Source organism: Aspergillus novofumigatus, assembly GCF_002847465.1.
Source record: "Aspergillus novofumigatus IBT 16806 chromosome Unknown P174scaffold_3, whole genome shotgun sequence".
Lineage (NCBI taxonomy): Eukaryota > Fungi > Ascomycota > Eurotiomycetes > Eurotiales > Aspergillaceae > Aspergillus > Aspergillus novofumigatus.
In genome coordinates, this window is record NW_020194276.1 from 3,827,163 (window position 1) to 3,846,929 (window position 19,767).

General features: G+C 52.1%; 10 protein-coding genes across 10 annotated transcripts; 3 read left to right on the forward strand and 7 right to left on the reverse strand.

The window, feature by feature from the left end:
• Positions 1-390: 390 nt before the first annotated feature.
• P174DRAFT_459608 (NCS1 allantoate transporter) lies at positions 391-2,136 on the forward strand (the record flags this gene model as incomplete). The annotated part of the gene is made up of 5 exons (XM_024829779.1): positions 391-553; positions 580-1,214; positions 1,264-1,784; positions 1,868-1,997; positions 2,059-2,136. The coding sequence occupies 5 exons, from the start codon at positions 391-393 to the stop codon at positions 2,134-2,136; spliced, it is 1,527 nt and encodes a 508-aa protein (XP_024684742.1).
• A 337-nt stretch (positions 2,137-2,473) lies between these two features.
• On the reverse strand, positions 2,474-3,824 carry P174DRAFT_511766 (IPI1/TEX10 family protein; the record flags this gene model as incomplete). Its single annotated transcript, XM_024831815.1, has 4 exons — positions 3,566-3,824; positions 3,444-3,516; positions 3,238-3,386; positions 2,474-3,217 (listed from the first exon to the last, which is right to left on the reverse strand). The coding sequence occupies exons 1-4, from the start codon at positions 3,611-3,613 to the stop codon at positions 2,474-2,476; spliced, it is 1,014 nt and encodes a 337-aa protein (XP_024684743.1). The 5' UTR covers positions 3,614-3,824.
• Positions 3,825-3,982: 158 nt separating this feature from the next.
• Positions 3,983-5,538, forward strand: P174DRAFT_405395 (hemolysin-III family protein). The gene is made up of 3 exons (XM_024824068.1): positions 3,983-4,983; positions 5,049-5,276; positions 5,331-5,538. Exons 1-3 carry the CDS (start codon positions 4,429-4,431, stop codon positions 5,484-5,486), a joined length of 939 nt encoding a protein of 312 aa, XP_024684744.1. The 5' UTR covers positions 3,983-4,428; the 3' UTR covers positions 5,487-5,538.
• A 260-nt stretch (positions 5,539-5,798) lies between these two features.
• Positions 5,799-6,076, reverse strand: P174DRAFT_440744 (uncharacterized protein; the record flags this gene model as incomplete). The annotated part of the gene is made up of 1 exon (XM_024827127.1): positions 5,799-6,076. A coding segment is annotated over exon 1 (202 nt), but the record flags the coding sequence as incomplete, so codon positions are not given.
• Positions 6,077-7,130: 1,054 nt separating this feature from the next.
• On the reverse strand, positions 7,131-9,867 carry P174DRAFT_503345 (GATA transcriptional activator area; the record flags this gene model as incomplete). Its single annotated transcript, XM_024831156.1, has 5 exons — positions 7,131-7,543; positions 7,585-9,201; positions 9,297-9,349; positions 9,444-9,548; positions 9,617-9,867. The coding sequence occupies 5 exons, from the start codon at positions 9,865-9,867 to the stop codon at positions 7,131-7,133; spliced, it is 2,439 nt and encodes an 812-aa protein (XP_024684746.1).
• A 2,735-nt stretch (positions 9,868-12,602) lies between these two features.
• Positions 12,603-13,291, reverse strand: P174DRAFT_440746 (uncharacterized protein). The gene is made up of 2 exons (XM_024827128.1): positions 12,771-13,291; positions 12,603-12,713 (listed from the first exon to the last, which is right to left on the reverse strand). The coding sequence occupies exons 1-2, from the start codon at positions 12,859-12,861 to the stop codon at positions 12,613-12,615; spliced, it is 192 nt and encodes a 63-aa protein (XP_024684747.1). The 5' UTR covers positions 12,862-13,291; the 3' UTR covers positions 12,603-12,612.
• Positions 13,292-13,808: 517 nt separating this feature from the next.
• On the reverse strand, positions 13,809-14,293 carry P174DRAFT_154278 (uncharacterized protein). Its single transcript, XM_024821177.1, has 2 exons — positions 14,243-14,293; positions 13,809-14,180 (listed from the first exon to the last, which is right to left on the reverse strand). Exon 2 carries the CDS (start codon positions 14,128-14,130, stop codon positions 13,900-13,902), a length of 231 nt encoding a protein of 76 aa, XP_024684748.1. The 5' UTR covers positions 14,131-14,180; positions 14,243-14,293; the 3' UTR covers positions 13,809-13,899.
• Positions 14,264-15,001, reverse strand: P174DRAFT_154259 (uncharacterized protein). The gene has a single exon (XM_024821175.1). The coding sequence runs from the start codon at positions 14,813-14,815 to the stop codon at positions 14,396-14,398; it is 420 nt and encodes a 139-aa protein (XP_024684749.1). The 5' UTR covers positions 14,816-15,001; the 3' UTR covers positions 14,264-14,395.
• Position 15,002: 1 nt separating this feature from the next.
• P174DRAFT_154260 (uncharacterized protein) lies at positions 15,003-15,880 on the forward strand. The gene has a single exon (XM_024821176.1). The coding sequence runs from the start codon at positions 15,152-15,154 to the stop codon at positions 15,689-15,691; it is 540 nt and encodes a 179-aa protein (XP_024684750.1). The 5' UTR covers positions 15,003-15,151; the 3' UTR covers positions 15,692-15,880.
• A 1,955-nt stretch (positions 15,881-17,835) lies between these two features.
• Positions 17,836-18,359, reverse strand: P174DRAFT_420027 (putative C6 finger domain protein; the record flags this gene model as incomplete). Its single annotated transcript, XM_024824832.1, has 2 exons — positions 17,836-17,906; positions 17,966-18,359. The coding sequence occupies 2 exons, from the start codon at positions 18,357-18,359 to the stop codon at positions 17,836-17,838; spliced, it is 465 nt and encodes a 154-aa protein (XP_024684751.1).
• Positions 18,360-19,767: the final 1,408 nt, after the last annotated feature.

The following is a 19,767-nucleotide window of genomic DNA, read 5'->3' on the forward strand; positions in this document are numbered from 1 at the left end:
GTGAACTGATAAGTCGACGGTGCGCTTGGCCTGCAGGGATTCAGCTGGCTTATCAGCAGGGCGAGCTGGCTTATCTTGAGGAGTATGTCATGGTCTTAGTGTTTGGGATAGATATATATAGGTAGGCTCCTCTGCTTAAAAACCTGGGGAATAGTGGATTAATGACATTGGCTTTGTTTTCCTCGATAGACAGCGACGGAATATATCTACTGAGGTGTATGGATGGTGACGCAGAGTACTTCGGACGTTGCATCACCCCTCCCTTGATAAGCCATCTGCATGCAAACATAATCGCATTTTCTCTTCTCTATTCTTCATAATTTACCTGTGCTCCACATGATTTCTTGTTGAACGTTCTTAGTCTTACAGTAATACTCCACCGTCCCCAGGATGATATTCAGACGACCCCGTCTCCGCGTCACCCAGCCCAAGTCGGCTTTCGCAGAGGGAAATGCCCGCTGGACCAACCTCGATCTCGATCCTGTCCCTCGTCACCGTCGAAAATGGGGTCCATTGAGTTTTGTCGGTGAGATACCGCCGCTTCACTTTTTGGGTCTTGGATATTGACCCTGACCATAGCGTACTGGATCTCCGACGCTTTCAACGCCGCAACATGGCAGTTCGCCAGTAGCATCATCGCTGTGGGGTTGAGCTGGCGCGAGTCCCTCTCCATCGTGGCCATCTCATTCCTCATCATTTCCTTCGTCATTGCCGCGAATGGTGCCGTCGGCGCCATCTACCACATCCCGTTTCCCGTTATCGCCCGGGCGAGCTGGGGCTTCTGGGGCTCCTACGTCGCCATCATCTCTCGCGTGATCCTGGCAATCTTCTGGTTTGCGATACAGAATGTCAACGGCGGTAATGCCGTGCGGTGCATGATCGGCGCCATCTGGCCGAGTTTCCTGACGTTGAAGAATGACATCCCCGAGGACGAGGGCATCACGACTGCCGGGATGGTGGGATACCTAATCTTTTTTATTGTGCAGTTCCCGTTCCTGTGTATTCATCCAAACAAAGTCCGGTGGCTGTTCGTTGCCAAATCGATCATCGTGCCCATTGCGTGGCTGGCGATTCTCGTCTGGGCGTTCGTGGCCGAGGGCGGCGGAGCGATCTTTGACCAGAAGCCCACGGTTTCCGGGTCCAAGTATAGCTGGCTGTTCCTGGCGAATATGACGTCTGTACTGGGGAACTATGCCACGCTCAGCGTGAATCAGGTATGTGATGCACCCCCCAGAGGTAACACCGATATGCTGACCGACAAAGTCCGACTTCTCTCGCTACTCTCGCGTCAGCCCCAAATGGCAGCTCCTCTACATCCCCATGCTCCCCATCGTCTTCACCTTCATCTCCTTCATCGGCATCGCAGCCTCCTCCGCCGGCCAGTCTCGATACGGTGGCGACATCCCCTGGGACCCGATTGTGCTGATCAGCCACTGGACCAGCCGCGCCTGCCGCTTCTTCGCCGCGTTTTCCTTCGCCCTCGCCTCTCTAGGCGTCAACATCTCCGCCAACTCCATCTCCGCCGCCAACGACCTGACCGCGCTCGCCCCGCAGTACATCAACTTGCGCCGCGGGCAGATCATCTGCGCAGTCCTGTCGTGGTGCCTCGTCCCCTGGAAGATCCTCGCGTCCGCAGGAAGCTTCCTGAACTTCATGTCCGCGTACGCCATCTTCCTCGGCCCCGTCGGTGCAATCATGCTCTGGGACTTTTGGCTCGTCAAGCGGCGGAAGTACGATACCCTGGCACTGTATCAGCCCTCGAACCCGACGTATCGGTACTCCGCGTGGGGACGAACTGGCGCGCCCTCGTCGCGTTTCTGGTTGGCGTGGCGCCGAATCTACCGGGTTTGATCGCGTCTGTGAACAGTAGCATTGATGTTGGGGTTGGGATCCATCCGTACCAGTTTGGGTGGTTGTTAGGCTTTGTGGGGACGAGTATCGTCTATGTGGGTCTGTCGCTTTGGTTCCCGGCGCGGGAGACCTTGATTGAGCGGGCTGTGCTGGCGGATGAGATTTACGATAGCAGGGGACTGTGGAGGGGTGGATGTGGGTTCGGAGGAGGTATTGGGGGAGGGCGTGGGCCGCGAAGAGAAGATGCTCGGCGTGAAGGACGGGATATCAGAGAAACGATTCTGAAGTAGTTCCATTCGCTTGTCTATGTAGTAACAGGGGCTGATATGATATGTTCCTTGACCTGATCTTTCAGTCGCTGTAGGTCCCCGAAGGAGCAGTATTTTATCGTATCCGCCTGCGCGCTCTGTTCTGAGGCGTGTCCTATCTGGAGACACAGGTGCAGTCTGATAGCCATTCCTATTAATGACTGCACTGTCCATTGGGTTTGAAGGTCATCATCGAAGCAGATTGTAGCGGCTTCGGATGATCCATCCGATCGTCGGTGTCAGACTTTTCCGACACTGTTTGACGTGTGCGAGATGCCGTAAACGTATCCACCGCTTCTAGGGCCGAAGGAGTTTCACGCCCCCGGCCCATACGCAATCGCCTCCTTAAGCACCTTACTCACACCCGCAGAAGCCCGACCAACCTCCCCGCCCTCACTGCGCGCACCCTCCAAACCGCGCTGCACAGCCCCCAGAAAGCGATTTTCAAACACGCGGTACCGATCCTCGCGTGTCTCGTACATCTCCCCTTCCTCATCGCGAGGCTGCCCAAACAGATTAAGATGCACAAACGGCGCCGTCGCCTGCGGAAGCATATGCAGCGCCGCATGACACAGCGGGAACTCCCATCCCGGCACCCCCATCGCACTATCCTCGTCCGAAGAATCCATCATGTCATCCGGCCGCCCGATCCCCGCCTGCAGGAACACCGCCAGCGCGGCCAACACCTTAACCATCGGCTGGCCCTTCGCGCCCGACTTGCCGAACGAAGCCCGACTCCCCGACCACTTGGACGACTCCTCCGTGTGCCAGCCCAGCACAGACAGGAAGCAATTCAGCGTCTTGATCCACCCCCCGGCGCAGGAAACCACCTCGGCCCCTGCGACGTCCACCAGCCATGCGAGCACCTCGACGGCCGAGACGCGGATGTCGGCTGCGAGGTGGGTCATGCCTGCGCGGATGTAGGGCAGGAGTTGCGGGACGTGGTCCTGGATGTCATTGGCTGGCAGCGCGCGCAGAAGCTTGAGAAGCTGCGCGCGGACGCTGGAGCTTGCGTCTAGGATCAGGGGGAGGAGGGTGGGGAGGAGGACGCTTACGGGCTGGGGGAGGGGAAGTCTACTGGTCTTGAGACGAAGGAGGTGGTCAGGTGCGCGAGCGAGTCGCGGCGCTGGGTGTCGGACTTGGAAGAAAGCAAAGAGACGTGGTGAGTGAATTGGGCGTCTGCTGATGGGGCGGTGATGTGAAGGGATTGTTGGTTGAGGGTGATTGCTGTGACGGCCCTATTAGCACTTCATATGCATGTACATGCAAGAGCAGGCTGCGTACTTTTGGCTCTGAAACTTGTGTCGGTGAAGTTGTCAGGCTTTGCCTTCGTCTTGCCGACTTTCAGTTTTGTTTTCTGGGCCGCTGTTAGTAATGCTCCAGTGCAGGGCTGATGCATGACTTACCTGGAAATCGCTCTTCTTTTCCTTCTTCCTTTTCGTGCTGGAGCCCATGATGACAGAACCCCGGAATATAGGCTGTGGGTGCTAATTCGATGGGATGGGGAGATGTTCCAGAATCAAAGCCGAGATACTCAATTTTACCCTCCGCTTTGAACCACGCACAAGGTCTCGATTGCGAGTTTACTATGAGGTGGGTATCCTCCCTGAGCGTAGAAGAATACTAAGTCTTGCTTCAAAAAGAATAAATATGCTGATGGGGCCGTCAAAGCCAATGTAAATTTCGGCATATTTTCATGCCCAGTCTGATTTTTCGATGCAGAATCACGTGAGTACACGTGGTTTTCGCCTGAGGCAGCATTTTATCTGGCGGAAAAGGCAGACAGCATACTCCGTAGTACACAATCATATGCTTTGCAGTAGGAGCCGTATACTGTCAGCTGAAGATTCCAGAGACACTGGGGTAATGGTCCAAAACTTTGTTACTCTGTAGACTGGCGTACATTTGCTACCAGCCAAGCACTACCGTAGCAACTCAACATGCGGCCGGCCACTCTTTCCCCTGAAAGTCATGTTGACCTGTCATTTCTCTCCAATCAGAGGCTGGACCTTGCAGTGATTGCTTTGCTTGTTTTCCTTGTGATCTCCCAATCATATTCGCCGGCGTAACCGCATGGTTCGCTATGAGTGGACCTTGACGATCCAAGAATGGGAGGATGCGAGGGAGAAACTGATGCTCATCATTCTTTTTACCTCCAAGGCTTAAGCCATTATTTTTACTCCTATATCATTACTCGATCCTTTCTCAGCATGACCTATGTGGTCAGGATGTCCCTTGACAGCTTCTTCCAGGGACAAACAATAGCAAGATGGTCTTCAACGGGCTCCTCCGCTTCCGGATCATCCGCTCTAAACAGATCAAGGAGATCGCTCTGAGCGGAGGACATGATCAATTGCAGCTCGACAAGAAACAAACTCTCCTCACCATCCAGCAGCTTCCACCATGGTACGATCCCAACCCGTTTGTCCTTTCAGGATACCGTCCCGAGAGCCGATCCTACTATCGCAGCTTCGCCAGTTGGCTCTACTGCCACAACGAAACGGGAAACATCTACTCGCATCTGATCCCGGGCATCCTGTTGCTTTCGTTCCAGGGCATCCTGTACGAGTACATCCGCACAAAGCATGAGAACCTTTCCAACTTCGATTGGTCAATCGTCTCGCTGCAGCTTCTCACGGCCTCAATATGCCTCCTGACATCGACGACGTACCACACCCTGCTGAACCACTCCGCAGCCGTCGCGCACCGCTGGCTCCAGCTCGACTATATCGGGATCATCGCGCTCATTCTGGGCGATTTCATCAGTGGACTGCATTTCGGGTTCTATTGTAACCCGCAGCTGAAATACTTCTACTGGTCGCTTGTCAGTTGCCCTGCTCATAGTGTAATCCCAGTCGCGGGACTCAATGCTGATATGGATGCTTGTAGATTCTGGCCTTCAGCTCCGCCACCGCCGTGGCCCTCCTCAGTCCGCAGTTCAGGGCTCCCGAGTGGCGATCGTTCCGCCTGGCCAGCTTCATCTGCACCGGTCTCTCGGCGTTTGCGCCAATCGGCCATGCGTGCGTGCTTTGGGGCGTGCCGTATCTCTGGAAGATAGGCGTGCAGTATTACCTGCTCGAAGGGTTGTTTCTGATCATCGGTTGCTACTTTTGGGAGGTAGACTTTCCTTCAATTGTGTGCAGAAGGGGAAAGATTGCTGACCCACTGCAGAGGAGAGTTCCTGAGAGCCTGTACCCGGGTGCATTCGATATTTGGGGCCACTCGCATACGATATGGCATGTCTTTGTGACGTTTTCCATTGGTGCTCATGTCATGGGACTGCTGTATGGCCTGGAGTACAGCTATAGCCAGGCACAGTGTCGGTGATTCTCGTCTCTCACAATACTAAAAAGAAGAATGACATTGCGTTCTTGCGCACTTTTATCAAAGTCATATATTTCCATCGCCCAGATACCAGTCATCGAACGCAACCATCTCAACTAGCCCCTAAGATACTCCCTATTAGCAACCGTACCTCACCTCCAAACGAGGAAAAAATACATACCCCGCGACCCACCCCCCAGCGCCTTCGCAACAGCCTCCTGCGCAGCCTGCAACACCCCCTTCCCCTCTTCCTCCTTCTCCCGATCCCGCCGTCCACCCCCTCTCCCATGGTGGCCTCCCACTCCCCAGCCGGCATCCCCGTCGGCGTATCCGACAACAACCTCGTCGTGCTCTTGTTATCGCCTGCAGCCCCTCAATATCAACTCGACCATCGCCAAAGCTTTTCCCCGGGGTGAGGAAGGAGAAGGGGGTGGGGGTAGTGGGTACAAACCAGGCTGCATCGCCTCGGCGATTTTCTCCGCGACACTACTGCCCGATTCTTTGGTGTGGTCGGCGTAGGACTGGGATGGGTTGTGTAGGGTGGGTGTGATGGGGTCGGTGGCTTCTTCTGTCCGTGTCATACCACTGAGTTAGATATGCCTGAGGGGATAAAGCGGACAGGGACTGGTGCCTACCCTCGTAGGAAGAGCGATTGTCGCCCTGGTATTTGTATTTGTCAATGGGGTGTTTGTTCTCGGGGTGGGGAGGACGTACTGCCATTCCGGACATGGTGGGTTCAGTTCCTTCGACTTGTTGATGTGATGAATTGAGGTTTGGCTGGATGCTTGATACCTAAGCGAGCATGCAATATATGATGGCAGAGGTATATATGTTCTCAAGATGGTGATGTCATGACCACGCAGGCGGACAGTGACTTCATAGTCGGGCATGGATTCCTTGGAAAGGCTACTTTTCTGCGAGGTGAATGAAAAATCGCGTATATTGACCGATACAAAGCTCGGCATAGTCTATCTAATTAAGAATAATCTCAGACCATCAGACAGAAAAGTGAAACAATCAAGCAGAGATGCGCACTTCTGCCCGGCCCCAAGTCCCGAGAGCATGCAACGAAACCGAAAAACAGAACAAAAGACACGAACATAAAAGGAAGACTGGGGTCCGGACAGACGCGATTGTATCAAGCAACTGAAATCATCAAATCAACATAAAAACGTAGACAAGCTTGGTGTATCCAATCTCCCGGTCCTACACCGCCGACGAGAGGCTGATCTCGGCATGAACAGAGTCGAATCATTATCGGCGTGCCACTGAGATCGAAGCATGGAGGATGCATCGTATTAAAGATGGATCGCGCCCGCCCACAGGGGCCACATCAACCAAAGGCAAGAGGCATCATATAACTCATATCAACCATTAAGATACCAGCCACTATGCTCGACGAACCAGGTTGCTGCACCCTTTGATCGTAAGATGGTCCTAAATCTGAATCGTGAAGTGCAGATGGTCAATCAGCCCGCGGTCAACACTCCCAAACACCTTGTTCGTCTAGCGAGCAACTCCCCCGCAATCTTGTTGATCTCAGATTTGAGCGTAATTCATCACGTCTATTAATCATGGTGTAAAGGAAAATATCTCAACGGCAAGAAAAGAAAGCAGTAAATGGTGATGACGTTTGAAAGTGCTAGCTCACAAACTCATGGTCAACCATTCCCATTCCTGGCTTGCACCCTGACCACCAGCAATGCTATGATTGGCCGGGTTCACTGCCGCCGGAGGCATGGCAGGTGCTAATGGAACCACCTTGGACCGGCCACCAGACGATGTGCTGGGCTTGTTGCTGTCGTCGGCCGCGTCCGTCTCATTGGCTTTCTCCAGACGCCGTTGGCGCTTGGGGGCCACCTGAACGGTGCTACGGCTTTGTCCAGTGCTCGTAGAAGGAGTAGCCTTGGGTGGTGCTGCCGCGATAGGGACCACACCAGATTTGCCCATTGCAGCTGCGGTCCTGCCAGCGGCCGATGGCGCGCCTCCAGGAATGGCCGGGGGGATTCGGATGTAGTGCCACTCTGTGCGCGGCTCGATGTAGGTGTCGTCATGGAAACCTGCGCAACGGAGTTTTTGCGAGAGGACTTCTTGGACGAACGAGAGGCGCCCACGGCAATACTGTTGGCGCTACTTCGGTTTCGCTTCTTGATGACGTCTGTCTTCAGCGATAGTGGACGGACCACCCCATGTAGTTTGAGGAACAGACCGCAGGCGTTACAGAGGGGCTGACCCTCGGGATTACGGCGCCACAGTGGGGTGGTCTGAGTGAAGCAGTTCGTACATGTGGTTGGCCCATTACTCTGATCGCCATTCTTGGAGCCACCAGGGCTCGCCGGCCGGGACGGAACAGCACTGCTGAGTCCCGATTCCGGAGGGGTGTTCGGTGATGTGTGAGAAGTATTGTTCATGCTCTGGCGCAGCAGCTGGTTGGTGTTCGGGGTCGATGTGGTACGGGCAATCTTCTGACGACGAGGGTCTTGCTCGCGGTTGCGCACCTCACTGACCGAGGCAGCGGATCCGTGCGTGCGGCCAAGACTGCTGCCTTGGTTCCATTCGCTGGGAGTGTCCATCATGTCTGTCGAGCCGATCGTGACATGTTTCCGGTGCTGCGCGCTGAATCCAGACAGTGAGTGGAAAGATCCAGGGAACTGACCGTCCCAGTGCAAGCCGTTCAGGTCGCCGGCGTTATCGTCACCAAAGTCTGCGGGCATAGCCAGGCCAGCGCGCTCGGAATAGTTGTTGCCATCATCATCTTCGTTGTCAGAATCCGCACCGAAAGAGAATATGCCGGCATGAGAGTTGGACGTAGGGAAATCGCTTGGGTTTAACACCTGCGTCGGGTCGACATGCTGCGACTGAGGGACAGAATAGTTTGGGGAATGAACAGCGGATGACGGGTTGCTGGCGTGGGTCATCCCGTGCTGCTGCTCGCTACCGGTATTGTTGTTAAACATGTACCGCGGCTGCAGCGAAGCGGACAAGTTCGAACGGTGGGTAATGTAGTTGGGGATACGCCGTTGAGTCCGAGCGTCCATCGAAGGCATATCGAAATACATGGAGTGATCCCCATCGTATGTGGGCTGAGGCGTCGATACGGAGGACTGGTACCCCGACGCAGGAGGAGAAAAGAATTCGGTCGAATTAAGCGACGAGGCAATCGGGGTCTGGGCATATACGTTCGCAAATGGGTTGGCTGACGTCATGGGAGAGTCGCCGGGAGAGAAAGTAAAGTGCGCTTGGTAAGGGCCGGCCGACGAAAGAATCGGATCTTCGCCCAAGCTGAAAGTGTCTAATCCAAAGGGGACGCCAGGGGACGTGAGGTTATTGTTGTGGTGGTGGTTTTGGGCGTTATGGTGGAGAGCAAATCCAGAGGACGCATTATCAAGGGTATAATCAGGAACACCAGCCGAGAAATGGGGATCCTGAGCCAACATGGCGTTCGACACGGGCGGCACCTGCGGAGAGGACTCGGCTGGCCGCTTGCGAGTGGGGATCTGGAGATTGAAGAATTGACGCTCATCGATGCTTGTCTTGCGCACACGGCGGGGTACATAGCCAAACTCGTTGTTTCTGCGCTGGTCCTGAGGTGGGTGAGGGAAGGAGGCCGGCACGGGAGCGGAATCGGCCGATTGGTCCTTGCGAGACTTGATGGGGATCGCCATGGATGAGGTGGCCGCTTTATCTGTTGGGGTGACCGAGGGCGATCGGCGGGCGACTCGATAGGAACGATAAAGTCGTCGATGTTCATGGGGTCGGAGGCAAGATCGGTGGACGTCGATGGCCGTGCAAAGGAAGGGCGGTCAGACTGACGGAGTTGGGCAATACCGCTCGGTCCCGAGCTGCCACTGTTCTTCATCGAAGGACTATATCGTAGAAGAGAATAAGATGAGTTCACCATGACCACCCAAAAAAACAAAAAACGCGATAGTCCAAGCATGTGAATCATCAGAGACATACCGATTCTGTTGAAGCCTTTCGCGTTCCTTACGTTTCAAACTCATAGCCATCATGCGCCACGTGAGATTTTCCATGCGCTCCTGGTTGGGTAGCTGAGCTTTTGTTCTAGAATAGAGCTTCCATATCTGAGTAGCCAGTGGATCCTTCCGTTGCATCTCATCTGGGCTTTCTACCCCGTGTCGGGAGCAGCGTTCCTCCACTCGGGAAAGAGAGAGTCCTGGAGCAAACCGTCCTGGACATGAGCGGAGTCAGGTGGACTGAGGGGAGAACCAAGGGAGAAATCGTCGGACAACTGGGAGGAGTGGTGGAAATGGGAAGAGGATGATCGGTCAGCGTCGGCGATGTCGTAACCAGAGGAGGCGGAGACAGCGGATGGAGTCGGTCGCGCTGCTTTAGGCGCTCCTCCATGGCTCATCCCCGACATTATCCCGTCGTGGCAGGGTTAGATGCACCCTGTCGTCTCCTTATTGGTATAAGGAATGCAAACCGAAGAAAAGATAAGCAGACAGAGTAGGGAAATAGATCGCACGGTGGGCGAAGAGAGCGCGACAGATAAGAGAGAGAGCTGCGAGATTCCAAGGGAAGCAATTGGAGGAGGACAGAGCGAACGCACGGAGGGGAGGGGAAATAATTGTGCGTGTCGTCGATTGGAGGAAGCACGAGGAATTCCACTCTACCCGCCGTAAACGACAAAACCCGAGACCCTGGTCGAAGGTATTGATTTGTCGATCGGCTGCTAGATATTCTAGGTGCAGAAAGCCGATTAGTGCTTTATTTGGCTAGGGTCTGGTCGAGGCCGACGACAACGCAGTATGAGGGTTGTTCGGTGGAACGAGCAGCGGCGGCGGCCTGTGAAGATGGATCGGCTGAACTAGTCGCAGTACCTAGTAATATGAGTAAGACGAGCTACGCCCATTGGGAATGAAGGATCAAAAGTCCTGAAGTCCGATGATGGAAAAGAAAAAGCAAAAAGAAAAAAGCAATAGCAAGGAAAACGTCAGTGCTCAATAAGCAGCTTACCTTGATCACAAGTGCAAGTACTTTTGCCCTCTTTTGTCTATGTATGATTCTTTCTTCTCGGTCAACTGTGTCCGATTGGTTTATGAAGAACAGATGATTTGTTCTCTTGTGATTCTTGCTTGTAATCGCCTAGAGGCAGGAGGCTAGACCCTTCAGACACACATGGCCAGGGCAGGATTAAAGTATGCGGACAAAAATGGAGGAGGGTAAGCAGGATCGAAGCACAGAGCAAGACAAAGAAAAAAGCAAGGAATGAGTCAAAAAAAAAAACGAGGACGAGCAGAACCCCCGGGCAACCAGTCCAAGCGCCCGATGAGTTAGGAGGAGGGAGGAAGGATTCAAGTGAAGAATCAAAGAAAAGTCTAAATAAAAGCGAAATTGCAAGAGGATGATGCGAAGGGGAAGAAGGATGGACGGCAGACGGAAGAGGAGGGGAACGATGAAGATGGATGACGAGGGTGGAGGAACTTACGGTGGACTTGGGTCTTGGACTTTGGTTTGCTACACAGTCACTCTCCAGATCTTGGGGACTGAGGCAAATGATGTGTCCTAAGATTTTCCTACTTTCCGCCGTAAGAAAGAAGAAATCAAAAGAGAATTCAACCCCGGGCGGTGCAGAAGCATAATACTTTCTTATTATGCATCTGGTAATCCATCATTCTTTTATAGATCATACCATGTTGCTAAGACCTAGAGTCTAAGAGCGCAAGACCATTTACACCATGCATATCCATGTGCTTCAAGTGGGTTTGGTTTGGCTATTAAAGGTAATTTTCATCAATCTGTCGCTCCATCCTGGTAACCTTGAATCTTCCACCTACACCACACACGATCTATAAATTGAATTCCAGCTACCTCCTCTATTTCTCAAAGCTGCCTTCAACCTCCTCCTCTGTAGAAAGTATGCGTTATTTGACACTCTAATTATTCCATTTTTTTTCCGGTTCGAATGGCACTAAACAAGCAGCGGAACTTCAACGGATCGCTTTCATATGATGAACCGCAGGCTTACGCTGGTATTACCAGTACCAGTAATTCCGGGTCTAAGCCGGAGTTTAGCCTTTGCATTTGCCTTTTTAACTTTGGCCAAGGATGTTCTCGAAGCAGTCAATTGATGCAACCTTGAAGTACCTTTAGCCTACGAAGTACACAGTACCTTAAGAATCACTGCTGAGGCATTTACCTTATAGTCGTCGTGCATCTTCCTTGGATGTACAAAGACGAATGTGTCTCACAGCAGGAGTAAGTAAAACCTACGCAGAGAAAGAACTGAAAGTAGAGAGCATCTCTTAAAACGGAAATAATCCGACCCATTGAACTACCAACGGCTAATAGGTATTAACCAGCCTCTCCGCCCCTATTGGCCCAATCAGAATACTCAGCCATTCATTTCCTCCAAGCCACCAGGGATCTAATCATCTAACACGCTTCCGAGGCTGATCCTTCCAGAGTGCTCAAAGTAATCTGATTCGTGCGTGGATAATTCCGGTCTTACACCCCCTGTATCATTACAAAGTCCCACCGCTTGCAAGTAATATTGTTCTGCACTTGCTGAGTAGATACGCCGTAATGTAGATAATGACATCCAGACAAGCTCCTTTTCAGTCTAAACTTGCTACTGCAAGTCGCGAGTTCAAGATCTAGGTCAATGCGGGCCGGCATGTCGTCCAGCTCTAGATCTATATTTCCTCCAATGAGATTCTGCACGAATCACTGATCAGGTCCAGGGTATAATGCCAGTGTCTATTCAGTTGTAGGGTTAGATGTAGGGTTAGAACAGCCGATCCCTTTGGTTTCTGGCCGATGAGGCATGGTTATGGGTTGCTGAGGAACAGGTACAGATCAGCAAAATTCGCCATCCATGTCATTGCGAAGTCATCGCGGTTGGTGATCCAGCATACTATCAGCTGTACACATAAGCAAAAACGAGGGCGTTCGGCCGAGAAACGGAGCATTTGAGACACTCAGACTATCCAGAGAATAGCAAGAATGGGATATATTGTTAGTATACAGCGAAACATCAAGCTGTCAAGCTAAGAAGAGACCATCAGAAATCAGGATCAAAGCTCCTAGGGAGTGCTCCGTAGTCAATGCACCCTCTGCTCTGCATGAGACGAGACGCCATCCGCATTCGCACCTCGTCCCTTGCTTAGCGCCTCAAAGGCTTGACGGAGAGACCCATTCGGGCCGATTTGGGCCTCGTTGGGTACCGTGTCCTTTCCTCAAGTCCCCGAAAGCGCCAAGTGAGAACTACAAAAATGTATACTCATAAGCTGTTGCTCCGCTCATCGGCCAGGAACACCGCACCATGAGCCACAATCAAGCCAAAAATCCACATTACTCCAGGAGTAAGTTCCTCGGCGGGGCGGGACTCGAGGTCGAACACTCGGGCATCCATCTGGACCGGACACGTCCCGAAATTAGATAGCACACTAAGCATCGGCTAGGTGGCTTGAAACCGGAACAAATCGTTGACTCCGATCTCGAGAGTCAGAGGCTCAGACAAGACCATTGCCGACATGGCTGAGCGACACCTCATAAGCTTGTTTGTCGTTCTCGCCCGAGTATCGGCTGCTATCAGTTCGGAGGGGGAATCCCGGCATTGCTTTCATCTGAGGAAATGCTAGGTGGAAGGTTAATTGGAGGATACTACTCCGGCTCTTGCACGCAGACGACAGAAAGCAGTAGCAATAGTAGAGGATCTAGAGGCGCATTGGGAATCGAACCTCACCGGGATTACCAAAATTCCTATTTTACCCGAGGTTTGGTATAAAACCGGTAATGAAGCGGCGTATGGTAAGGCTCGTCACCACATTTCAAAAGACAGGCACTGGCGAATTACGGCCAGCTGGAGCATTTACAGACGTGCCTTCTTGCCAGAGTTAGTATGTACCAGCAGTAGAAGCCACAAGCCAATCCGTCGGTGATTCAGACTTCCAGATTAATTGGTGTTTGATCCCCACCGTTGAACCGGTTCTCTTATTGCGGGGTCTCGGCCACTTCTCCATTTCGGGTTCAATGGCTTCACATCGTCATTGAATGAATACGGTTGGTGCTCAATCTGTCCATCTTTCTGAAACGCAATGCCATGTCCCTCAGCTGGAAAGTATGGATCAGGCAACTGTCAATCGCGCGGATGCGATCATCGGGGAGGAGGGGAAGGCAGGGCAGTGATGTGCATCCTTTCCTCCTTGAGCAGTGGTCCATTCCTGTCGCTCAATTAGTGAAGCATGGATTAGTAGTCCTCATGCAGTCACCGGCAAAATGATAGCAAGCACGGTACAAAGTACGGCTCCAGCTCTTGCCATTGAGCGCTGGAAAAGAAGCTGTCAAACTGGGACCCCAGCGCAAATTGCCAGGGCGGCATATGCCTCGCGTGTATCGACAAGCCGAGCCTAGGGGTAGCTGACTCGGTTTGCAGGTAATAGCAAACCCGCTAGTCGTTCCATATACGGCCAGTAACAATCAGAATGTTAACAGGCAGATATGCAATGTCGTCGGGTGGATACAATATCCTGTTCTCGGCCCCACGCGATGGACAACGAGGGCAGGACTCCACTGGCACTAGCGTCTGATAAAGATAGAGATATGGTGTATCCCACACCGGAATTGAGATAAGCCAAGATAATGCTGATAAGGCCAGGACAAAGTAATTAGCCTTGGTCATTCCGTGACCAATAGGACCATCAGATATCGCCGATCGCGACGAATCGCAGTCGACGCAATTACTATGTCAGTTTCTTCGGGCTGTCAGACTGCCTTGGTCTTCGAAAACTTACATCACCTCTTAAAATGGTAACTGGTCTTGCTCATAAATCGTGGCAAAAAACGCGCGACAACTTGCTGGGCCAAGAGTGGTTTGTCAGGGACAGCTAAATGAAAGTGGGTGCGTGGCGCATGAGCAGCCACTGAGAGACTGTGGCCGACACTAGTCACTGCTTCCCAATGCTGACGAACCGAGGTGATGCTTGCTGATCACCAATTATCCATTGTATGAGGATTATTGCTTTCCGGCAGGGGCCATTGGTTGACGGATAGCAATTTATCCTGGTCGAATACATTTTGAAGAGCTTCCGAGGAATACGAAGAACGATGGGCAAAGCAATGATTGATCCGATGCAATATAGCCGACCGACCAAGGTATTGTCGCGTGCTTTGCAACTAGATGAGAGTGATAGGCCGACAGTAACGGTGATACTGTTTGAGTTCCGGACCAGGTGGGCGGAGAATCCCAGGAGGATTCCTGGAGAAACCCAAACAGTTGTGGCAATAGCAGATCCAGCTGTGTATGCAGCGATGGCCCAATACTGGACACTGTGACCGGCAAGCACAAACGACGATCGACTCCACATCAGCAATATCAAACGATATCACTGGGATTATACGTCTGTACTCCGTAGCACGGAGTTGAGTACCATAAGCAGCGCGGAGCATAAGAAGCGATGTAAGACAACTGACGTACGCAGTGGTACTACTCAAACACTCGGCCCGTTTGGCAAGCGAAAGAGAGCCCGAATCGTAGCCCCTCGGATTGTGTTAGTCTCTGGCAAAGACAAGCATATTGTCGCGGTACGTACCATGACTATTCAGTAGGATTCAGCCACTCTGCCGTTGAGAGTCGAAACTAGTAATGGATCGGACTGGAGCCATAGAGGGGACCTCTGGCATGGTCCAATGAGCGAGATCAGATGGACAGTTACCCATCTGGTCAATACCCAAGGGTACTTTTGGTCTCAGGATATTCGTGGAGGAATAATGCCGATGAGATGGAAAGGCTGAAGCTCCAGCCATCCCCCCCCACCGCACGGGGAGAAGCCAGTCATGGTTGTCAGCAGGGGATTTCTGGCGGGTGCGGCGGGAAAGCAGAAAATAAACCAAACTCCTTTCCCCGCTTCTCCTGGCTGCATGTTGACATATCAGTACAGCGGCTGTGGCAATTGAAGAATCTCAAAGAGATCGCCTTATTTCTCGAAAACAGTTATGAATTTGTAATGCTGAGGAATGAGTTGTTGGTGGGCATAAGGATGGTCCACATCCGTCGATGCTATTGCTGGATGCGTGGTTGGCTGCCAAGGAGAGGGGCATTTCGAGGCGTGAATGTTCAGAAGGAGGACAAGGGAATACTGCCAGTTTATAGAAAGAGTCATCACATGCAGTCGACACTTGACTTGTCAGAATCGGAGGGCGTGGCTGGAAGCCCGAAACCTAAGGCTCTCCAATGTACCTGATAATGAGGAGCAGGAAAAATGAAACAGGACACGAGTCCATGGCTCCTACGGAGTATATAAGATTGGCTCGCAGACTGAGACACACGCAAAAGTAATCCGGAGTTTGTCATCACTCCACAGCCTCATGATAAGGCCTCACGGAAAGTGATAACTGTTGAATGCTCGCCTTTGTTTCAGACCGAAAGAACCAAGCCCGATCACTGGAAGAGGAGAGCTGCTCCGCGATAACTTTGCATCTTAGACTCCTGGGCGTTGGAGATAAGACCGTGATTTGCACCCGACACGTCACGATACCCTGCCATCTACAGGAGCAATAGGAAAGCGCCGCTGGCAGTTCAGCGTCCTCAATGGCTACGAGGTGATGGCGTTATCAGGTCAATGCCAAGGGTAGTATCAACATGGCTTGAGGCTGTTTTGCGTATCCTCCAGATCTTCTCCACACAAACCCCAGATACTTCTATTCGGTCTCCATGCGATGGACCTCAATATATCTTAGAATGCTCTCTTCTATCACCTTTAGATCTCATGGATCAATTGACTCATTTCAATTGCACACAGGAGAAAGCACTTATGAGCCGTTATCATATCTCTGAGCGGCTCATCCGACTGAGCTCGCCGAGATCCTGGCACAGATACAATCCCTGCTCTTCTACGAGATGCGTCCTGATAAGAAGCATGCTCCATTATTGGCATCTCATCATGCCAACTGATCATAGTTTCGCCTAACAACCAGCATTGTCGCCACCTCATCTCATGCCTATGGCGTAGGATCAACTCCAGATCCTATGCTTTTACTCAAGAAACATCAATGATCTCTAGGTAGAACTGCACAAAGGCATTGTAGAGTACCGAGGATTCAACGGTCACGCACCCGAAGCACCGTAGCTCGCTGCAGCACTAGACCTTACACGGCCAAGGGAGATGGTGATCGATGAGCATTCTCCGCGGAGATATCGGGCCCGGTATATTGGTCCATATACGTAGTCCATACGGCAAGCCCTAATGCAATGTAACGTTATTTAAGGGAAGATAATGGTTGGATGATGCTATTGATAACAGATCTAGGCCTCTCAGTAGTATACATATCTACAGGCATCTGCGTATGAGTAGTCATTGATATATGGCTCCTGACCCGTTCCGTCGATCTATGCGTCGCGACCTACGGTCTCATCTGTCGAGTATACATTGTGAGCTTCGGTTTAGATACGACTTGACCAGCCTTTCGACGCTGTCCAATCTCATACTCGTCTGAGTCGAGCTGGATAATATATAAGCTGTTGTGGCCCAGGTGTTTCGTATACTGTGACTGAATCCGGACATCGCGCGAATAGGTTGAGGCTATAATAGCATTCATATCTACACACAGGACAGCAACGGCCCCTGAAGGAGCTGATCGACTTCTTCCTGCCTTGACAGTCGACACCTGTCTGATCCCTATCGAGTAGCTGCTGGACTAGATGATGCGTAGCAGATTCATCACCCGTTCATTTATTTTTAGCTTCTAATCTAGCGATGTATGCAATGCAGCTTGGTATCATATGACATGGCAATTGGAATTCTCGCAAGGGGTAAGAAAGTCTATACAGTTAAATCAAACATGAGGTAGATGGGGACGGTTGTAGTCAATGTCGTGAAACAGGGATATTATGATAATGTGGTGGTGGTGGTGAACAGGCATATCTGAGAGAGTCAACAGGCCGTAAACAGAGGTATGGCAAACAGAAGGACCAAGCAGTATCGACTGGGACAGTGTTTGCTTGAGCCGATCTCGTAGATAGTAAGAACTCGAGCAAACTGATACTGGTCTCATGCCAAGAGATGAATGAGATGTTGAAAATGAGAGAGTAGATCGTGGATGAAGGAAGGAACCATAAATGAAAATGCGAGCTGAAAAGGTCGCCAAGTCTAGATGATATCGCACGGAAAAGGTATCGCAATGGAAGAAACGAATGACCAGAAGATGCCGCCCAAAAGATCCTTTTTGCGCCCGCTAATGACCAATGTGCAAGGTGAAAAGCCATGACGAGAAATTCGTATGAACGGAGAAGCGAAATAAACGAATGCATGCGTGCCACTGGGTATTATTCTAAAACAAAATCCTTTCTTTGTCGAATATCCTTCTTCCGGGGTCGGTTGTAAAGCAGCTAGCTCATGAAGTCGGCGGCGGGCCCTGCCCGGGATGACCCATATGTGCCGCGGGAGTTCCGAATGCTGCCTGCTGTGTCGGGTCTGCCGTATACATAGGATATTGCACTACGTTCATCGTCGGCATACCGTTCATATCATGCCATCCCGGGTAGCCCATACCCGCTGGCTGGCCGGGGTATGACATCGACACCGTTGTCGCCTGTAACTCGGCAGGCGGGGACTCTGAGGATTGACAGGCGTCCCGGGGTATCCCTGAGCCGGACTCGTCATTCTGCGTTTGAGGTCCGGATGCATTTGTTGGCTGAATTGGCTCGGATTCGGGTACGAGGCCATCTCCGGCTGTGCCGGAAAGGTCATTGAGCGTGTCGGTTGGGGGACTGGCCAAACTGAGCCGTCCGGTTGCATGGCATACGCCTGTACGGGGCTGATCGGCTGCGACTGGGACGGCACTGTTGGCGTTGTTGTTGCCATTGCGGCGTTGGGAGGCATAGGCACCATATTGTTCGGTCCCGGACTCCATGCGTTAGGAGGCATGTTCATCATCTGGTGCTTCCCGCAGCCATTGCGCTCAGTATCTGGGGTCAGACATCGTCGTGTATTCGTCCCACGGAACTGACGGGTCTAATGCTGGTGCTGCCGCGAAACCCGTGGACCCTACGATACGAGATTCAGTCAGCAAAAGCTGTTGTCGACACAACCGCGTCTGTCTGCCTACCTGGTACGAACGACGGCATGGGAGTGCCGGGAAAAGAAGTTGCATGGAACCCCGACGCATCCTGGCTCGCGTCTAAGGGCATGGGTTGGTAAGGGAAGAATGACTCGGAATGGTCAGCACCTCCGCCCATCGTGGGAGGTGATGAAGAGGTAGTCGAAGGATCTGTTGATGCGCTTTCTAGTCTAGAGTTTGGCCGGGACTTCTTCTCCACGGGAGGCTGCTGGTCAACCGGGAAGAACTGGCATTCCTTGCGCAGACGGATACAGTTTTCGCATCGACCCTGGGGGTCGTCGGCTGCCACTAGACATCGAATCTTCCGCCGTCGGCAGTGTACTATTGCGCCAGAGCATGAGCACTTGATCGGCCGGTGAGAATAAAAAAGAACGCGTGTGCTTAACAGGAACGAGAATGGGATGTGACATCCACTCACCACATGCGACTGATGTGCGATGGTATCCCAACTTGTTGCGCTTCTTGTCAGCAGTGGGGGTTTCCATGATGGGAGCTTGCGTATTCGGTAAAGATGTCATATTCTGGACCAGGACCGCGGGCATAGCTCCAAAACGGCGAGAGATGGCGCAAAGATGCCACTGGGCCGAGGGTGCATCAATCGCACTAAGACGGAGGAGGGGAGAGGGTGGACTGTGGAGGGTAGCTGCAGGAAACCACGGGCTGAGGCCATGCACAACAGACCAGAACAGAACAAAGAGATGGTCTAGGGTCTATCTAAACGAGACGAGGAATGCGGCTGTGAGGTCGAGCTGGAGAATTGGTGAATAATGCGATGCGTTGTTTCGAGAATTAAGCGAATAATTGATGGCCTCGCGACAGTCGCCCCTCCACGTTTCAGCGATGTATTTCTCCACACTCTGTGGTTGTTATTTTCCCGCAGCAGAAACGGACAATCCACGGATATTAATAGATATTAAATCGTAATAAAGGACGTGTTTCAGAGATGATTAGGCTGATCGAGATTTGACACTAAAGATCGCTCTTCTGCAGGAGTAGTTGTCGACGTCGTTGAGTTCGCTTGTCCTCGTCCAGTTTACAGAACGAGACAGAAGAAGTCGTACGGTAGTAGGATGTCGCAGTCGATGGTATGCACGAGCATAGAGCGAAGAGAAGCGTCTGAGGTTCCTCGGCCTATCGAAAAGGGTACGTCCACGGGGCGGATGAAGGGAGAATAAGGAGAGAAAGTAGATGAACGAAAATG

Bases quoted from the DNA above. Each gene is read 5' to 3' on its own strand.
- P174DRAFT_154259 (XM_024821175.1), bottom strand. From the start codon at position 14,815: ATGTGGAGTCGATCGTCGTTTGTGCTTGCCGGTCACAGTGTCCAGTAT.
- P174DRAFT_154260 (XM_024821176.1), top strand. From the start codon at position 15,152: ATGGACAGTTACCCATCTGGTCAATACCCAAGGGTACTTTTGGTCTCA.
- P174DRAFT_440746 (XM_024827128.1), bottom strand. From the start codon at position 12,861: ATGGATGCCCGAGTGTTCGACCTCGAGTCCCGCCCCGCCGAGGAACTT. The intron at 12,714-12,770 runs GTGCGGTGTTCC...ACATTTTTGTAG, and splicing joins TGGCTTGATTGTGGCTCATG to TTCTCACTTGGCGCTTTCGG.
- P174DRAFT_154278 (XM_024821177.1), bottom strand. From the start codon at position 14,130: ATGACCAAGGCTAATTACTTTGTCCTGGCCTTATCAGCATTATCTTGG.
- P174DRAFT_405395 (XM_024824068.1), top strand. From the start codon at position 4,429: ATGGTCTTCAACGGGCTCCTCCGCTTCCGGATCATCCGCTCTAAACAG. The intron at 4,984-5,048 runs GTCAGTTGCCCT...GGATGCTTGTAG, and splicing joins AATACTTCTACTGGTCGCTT to ATTCTGGCCTTCAGCTCCGC. The intron at 5,277-5,330 runs GTAGACTTTCCT...GACCCACTGCAG, and splicing joins TCGGTTGCTACTTTTGGGAG to AGGAGAGTTCCTGAGAGCCT.